This window comes from Onychostruthus taczanowskii, unplaced genomic scaffold (genome assembly GCF_017590055.1).
Source record: "Onychostruthus taczanowskii isolate IOZ18803 unplaced genomic scaffold, ASM1759005v1 scaffold63, whole genome shotgun sequence".
In the NCBI taxonomy this organism is placed as follows: Eukaryota; Metazoa; Chordata; class Aves; order Passeriformes; family Passeridae; genus Onychostruthus; species Onychostruthus taczanowskii.
This window is the reverse complement of record NW_024504012.1, coordinates 2,109,353-2,115,352: the sequence shown is the minus strand read 5'-3', so window position 1 is coordinate 2,115,352 and position 6,000 is coordinate 2,109,353. Positions and strand designations below refer to the sequence as shown.

The window sequence follows — 6,000 nt, the reverse complement described above, 5'->3', positions numbered from 1 at the left end:
GCTGGGGGGACGTTTGGACTCGATGCTCCTGGCGGTCTTTCCCCACCCAAGCGATTCTGTCACTCCACGTCACGTCGCCGCTCTCCGACACGCGGGTCCGCGGCCGCCCGGAACCCTTTTGCGCGGCGAGCGTTTCCCGCGGGCGGCGCGGGCGCGCGTACCGAGGCGCGGCGGGGGAGCGTGTTGTGGTGCGGACCGGGGCGGGCGCGGGCCGCCATGGCGTCGCCCCCGCTGTCGGCGGCGGGCGGGAGCGGCGGCGAGCTCAGCTCGGGCTCCGAGGCGGCGGCCACGGGCGCGGCGCCGCCGGACCGGGACCTGCCCGCGCTCTTCGAGCAGGCGGCCGAGCGGCTCCCCTCGCTGCTGCCCGCTGCCAGCAAGGAGCAGCTGCTCTATCTGTACGCCCGCTACAAGCAGGTGAGGCGGGACCGGCCCAGGGCTGAGCGCGGCCCCGGGGCGGGCGGGCCGGGCTGGGGGCGAGAGCCGAGCGGTGCCCCGGGGGGCTGGCCTGGGGCTCTGCCGGGGCCGTGTGCACAGGGGCTGCGGCCCGAAATGTGGCAGCAGTGCCCGGGAGGAAAGTTGCGTCCCGGGGTGATGGAGGAGCGGGGGTGTCTCCCTCCGGGACGGCGGCGGCCGCGGTGGCGGTGGATGGAGTCCGGTGGGACAGAGCCCCGAAATCTGGGGGGAGAGTGGTTGGGACGTGCCCCAGCGGGAAAGGAGCTGGCGATGCTGGCCACAGCAGCTGAGCATGAGCCCGAGAAGGCCAAGGGCTGTATCAGCCGTGGTGTGGCCGGTGGTAAATAAAAAAAGAAGAGAAATTTTCAGTTCCAGCAGGACAGTGAGAGACCCCCTGCAGCGGGCATGGTGAGGCTGCATCTCAAATTCTGGGCTCAGTTTTGGACTCCTCGATTCAGGAAGGACAGTGAGGTGGTGGAGCTTGTCCAGAGAAGGGAGCAGAGCTGGGGAAGGGTCTGGAGCTCCAGTCTGGTGAAGAGCAGCCTGGAGAAAAGGAGGCTCAGGGGGAACTTTGTTGCTTTCTACAACCTCTGAGAGGAGGTTGTGGCCAGGTGGGGGTCGGGTTCTGCTCCCTAATAACATGTGACAGGACAAAAGGAAATGGCCTTGAGCTGGACCAGGTGCAGTTCAGGCTGCACATCAGGAAAAATTGCTCACTGGAAGGGTGGTCAGGCACTGGAAGGGGCTGCCCAGGAGAGGTGGTGGAGTCACTGCTCTTGGAGGTGTTCAAGAAATCACTGGACGTGACCCTTGGCACCGTGGTCTGGTTATCAAGGTGGTGGTTGGTGTAAGGTTGGACTCTGTGGTCTCAGAGTTCTTTTCCAAACCAAATGATTCTGTAAATCCATCACCCTGGTGGTTGTTCATCACCTCTCACTCAGTGAGGGTGGCCCTGATGCTGCATCCTTTGAACAACAGGAACCAGACTCAAGTTCTGCCAGCAGAGGTCCAGGTTGGATATTAGGAAAAACTTCTTGCCTGAAAGAATGGGCGAAGAATGGACTAGGGGCACTGGAATGGGCTGCCCAGGGAAGTGGTGGAATGACCATCCCTGGAAATGTTCAATAACCAAGCAGAAGCAGCACTTTGCCATGTGATTCAGTGGGAATGGTGATGTTTGGCCAAAGGCTGGGCTGAATGATCATGGAGGTCTTTTCCCCAGTTAACGATTCTGTGGTTTGGCTTTGGCAGAGTGCAGGGTGGTTGAAATTGGTGTGGAGGACCAGCTCCACAGCTGAGCTGGTTGGTTCTGGTGGTAACCTTGAACTCGACCCCCACTTCCCCGTCAGTCTGTGTGAACTGAGCAGGCTGTGGGGTGCATCCTGTTGGAATACACAATGTAGCTTCTTTCTGCTCCTGTGGCAGAAGTTACATAAAACAAACCAAACAAAGCACCAGTTGCAAAGGGCTGTAGCAATCGCCTGACTTGGAGAAACAGAAAACTGTAAGTGTTGTTACACCCAGAATATGAAAGAGTAAAACTACAAATACAGGCTGGACGGAGCTCTGAGCAGCCTGTTGTGGTGGAACCTGTCCCTATCCATGCCAGGGGGTTGGAACTAGGTGATCTTTCAACCCAAACCATTCTGTGATTCTATGGCTCAAGTGTGTGGCAAGAGGTGCTGCCTCAGCTTGAGGACTGAATCCCACTCATTTGGATGAGCAGACAAAATTGGGTGTGCACATCTTCCACACGTGTTCCTCCCACATGGATTACCTGTGTCCTACTACTGCCATGTATAAGTGCTCTCAATTTTTTAGTGCAATATTTAATTATCCTCTAAGCTGGCAGCTCCCAGGCTGTGGTTTGTGAACGAGTAATTATGTTAAAAGCAGGCTGGTCACGTGAGGTTTTGTTTTCAGGCTGTGCTTAGCACTTAAACAGGACTGCAGGTTTCTGTTTCCCGTGTGAGAAAAAGGAGGGTAGAAAACAAAATACAAGGAGAATTTTACAATGCCCAGGATGCAAGGAAAAAGGTGTCTTTTCTATAATTTTTTGGCTGTATTCTCAGGATGCTTGTTGCAAATAACATCTTTATTTTTTGCTCTGTTTCAAATGTTTGTGACTACCCTGGGTGGAAGTGCAAAGGGATTGCTTGCTTGTCAGCTCATGATTGTCCACAGACTACAGAGGGTTTCCTGCTGTTAGCTCTGTAAGACCAATAAGGAGTTTAATGTTAAAAATTGCAAAAATCAGAAGCTGTTTAACAAGATTTTTGATACAAGTCAGGAAAAGCTGACAATTAACACTTTGTCAGCACAGATTTCCAGTTGCTTTCCACTGAGAAGAACAGGGCACTTCTGTGTCCTTTTCCTGTGTCCCTGACCTGCCAGGATGTGACAGCAAGTGCCTTTGTGCTCCTTGGTTTCAGGCTGTGCTTGGCTCCTGGATTTCTGTGCCTCCCCAGTTCAGAAATGTGCTGTCCCTGTTACAGAGTGCCTGGCAGTGCAGTGCTGGCCCTGGAGATGGGAGAGCTTTGCTAGCACAGCCACCACATGATTGTGCCCTGCTAACTTTAAGTTTTGCAGCATTTTGTGCTTTAAATCAAAATGAGGGCGTTGAATGCAAGTTTTCTGTGTTTAATTACAGCAGCCATATCAGGATGCATAATGAGCTGCTAATATATTACCCCGGTGGATGGTGGAATTGCTGGCACACAAAAGGTGCTGACTCAGATCTGTCTACTGTCCTTGATTTGGCATCCTTGTCTTTTCCCAGTGTAGTGTTTTGTGTCACTGAAGGCTTTGATTTAAGATACAACATCGTCATAAAAGAGGTGACAGTAACAGCTGAGCTCTCTGTTAAAATACTGTATATAATTTATTTCAAACTGTTTGGGTATATAGGCATTTTCCTGGAATTTTATTACCTTTTATTGGAGGCCATTTCAGGATTTTATTACTTTTCTCTCTGATTTTGTTTATGTGTCAGAGACCTGAAAATAAGGGAATTGCTTGGTTGTCATCTCCAGTGAGGTTTTTAGAAGATGTTGCTGAGTTTATGACTCTGCCCCACAACAGGAGGAACAGACTAGTCCATAAGGCTTTGGACTGGGACTGATTTTTCTTCCCTTCCACTACTTTCTGTGTGGCTTTGGGCAAATCACTAGGCCGGGCCTTGTATCTGTAGTGGTGAGGTGAAGGCAGCGCTTGCCCATCATGGGGAGGATGTAAAAATCTGAGGTTCAGAAGGTGCAGCAATGGAGACCAGTGGTGATTTAGATAGGGAAGGGGATCCAGAACTCACTGGAAATTACTGGACTGGGAAAACTGCCCTGCCAGGAGGAGGATGTGTCCATGTAAATGTTGAGAGGTGCTGGCAAGCTGGAAATGCACTGCTGATGGCAAAACGGGGTCTGTAGTGTCTCCAGCTGTGGGCTCGAGGATATAATACCCGTTTTGCATTATGTCTTTCAAGTATTGAGTATATTCCTGTGTTCAGGGCAGGCTTGATGCCACAAGCCTGCCCTGAACACAGGAATTTCTGCCTGCAGCTCCCTGTTTCATGGAGCCATGCCATGGCACTGACTTGGTTCTTACCAGTGTCTCTCTGGGATGTGCAGTCACTTGGTCATCATGACCCCTCCTTTTGTGGTTGGTGTTTGCCCGTCCTTCCTTACAGCCCATTTCCAGTCAGGGCTTTCCCATGGGCTGGGACAGAGCTGTGGACAGAAACAGGCAGGAATTGCTGTCTTGGAAAAGCAATTTAGCTTACTTGGCTTGTGTACAGTCCTGCTGTCCATGGAGGTTCTGTTCCTGTTATTGCTCCATAGGGAGGCTGCAAATGCAATTCACCTTACAAGATTTACAATCAGGTAGGAATATTTGGCTGGAACACCCTGCTGTATAAATATATTGGCAGAAAAATTAGCAAAGAACCATTTAACCACCAGCAGGGAGGGAGAGCCAGTCATGGGGTAAGGTGTGAGGAGAATCTCAAGGTTTCTCACAGCGTGGAGCAGCAGCTGAAGGTGTATGGAGATGGTGACCAGCATTAACACATCTCTGAGCATCTCTCCCTCTTCTAAATGTCATTGGCCTTCAGCTCTCAGGTGAAGACCTCATCCAAGTTTTCCAAATTTATTTTGGCCACAGATGGAGATGGCTGCAGACACTGCCTGTTTGGGGCTGCCAGGGTCACGTTTGTGCCACTCAGGAGAATAGTGCCTGCAGGCGACTCAGCATGCAGAAGCAACACCGGGAGGTTTTTAATGCATTCTGCCTGTCATGTTCTTTTAATGCTGCTGATGAACTGTAAGTGAGGAGAGCTGAGCATCAAGTGACCACTCAGCACCCTAGAGACCTTCAATAATTATTTTCTGGACATGGAATGAGAAAGTCTTAATTTAAAATACTAATACAGGCTCTTGGCTGCAGGCTGGCTATGGAGTGAAACACCTTTTGAGATCCTCTAGGGAAGCAGCAGGAGGACAGAGTCCTGCACAAAATTCTGCCTTTTTTGTCAGTATTGGCCTGCTTAGCTCCCCTTCCTCAGCTGTCAAGCTCGGATCCTCTTTTATGTTAAATTCCTCGTTGGTTTCTCCTGCATTGTGAGTCTTGCAGCAAAAAGAGAGGAGCCAAAATCTTGTGTTTTATTCTTTCCAACAAAACCACTGCAAGCCTTTTTAATGTACCTTAAAATAGCAAGCAGGGCACAAGTGCACTTTTTTTCCCTCTTGATGGATGAAATTTAACTACTGTTCCTTGATTTGTATTACTATCAATGTTACTAACAGTCTTCCCCAACGCTAGAACAGCCTTTGAGTGCCAAATCTCCAGAGAGGAAACTGCTGTCGTGTTTTGATGATGGCAGTGGAAAATTAATATTAAAACAGATTTATTTTCTTTATCTATCTTGGCCAATTTCTGCAGGTTGGCTGTTGAACTAAAGAATTGCCAAGCAGGCATTTTCCATACAGATAATGAATTTACATTTTATTCCCTAGTTTGTTTTGCTTTTTAAAACAAGTGGTCCAATCCACCTCAGAGCATAGAAAAAAACATTTAGACTACATGAATTGTGACTGATTTATAGAACTTAACTGTTGCTAGCCTATTCTCCTATTTCTCCCTGAAATGCAGTATGTTGTTTTAAAGGCCAGCTAAGATGTTCTAATTTGGATGAATTGCTCACTGGGAGACAGTCAGATGTACAGAAAATTAATTTCAGTTACAGTCACTCATATTCTCTAACACTTTAAATGAAAACATAGTGTAACTAATAAATATCTCTCAGCACAGGCATGCTCTCTTTAAAGCCTGATTAATGCTTCCATTGCTTCCATCCTCAGCATAAAATCCCCACCCTGTTAAGGTGAAGAATTGTTCGTTGATTTAAGCACTTCACCTGCCTGAACACTTGAGCATATTTCATAAAACATTTGCTGGATGCAGTTTGGTTTTGCTTGGCTAACAAAACGTTTCTCCAGAAGCCTTTGCCCACCTCCAGGGTGTACCTGTGTCCCCTCCCTGGGGTCCATCTGTGCT

The 6,000-nt window shown here is 49.3% G+C and overlaps 1 protein-coding gene across 1 annotated transcript in view; it reads left to right on the top strand.

Annotated features, from left to right (window-relative positions):
* The first annotated feature begins 203 nt into the window (after positions 1–203).
* ACBD6 (acyl-CoA binding domain containing 6) overlaps positions 204–6,000 on the top strand; it is an 82,187-nt gene continuing 76,390 nt past the window's right edge. Inside the window, exon 1 of the mRNA XM_041420202.1 lies at positions 204–414. Within this exon, the coding sequence (XP_041276136.1) occupies positions 217–414 (198 nt within the window). The 5' untranslated portion in view covers positions 204–216. The remainder of the gene's footprint in view (positions 415–6,000) is intronic.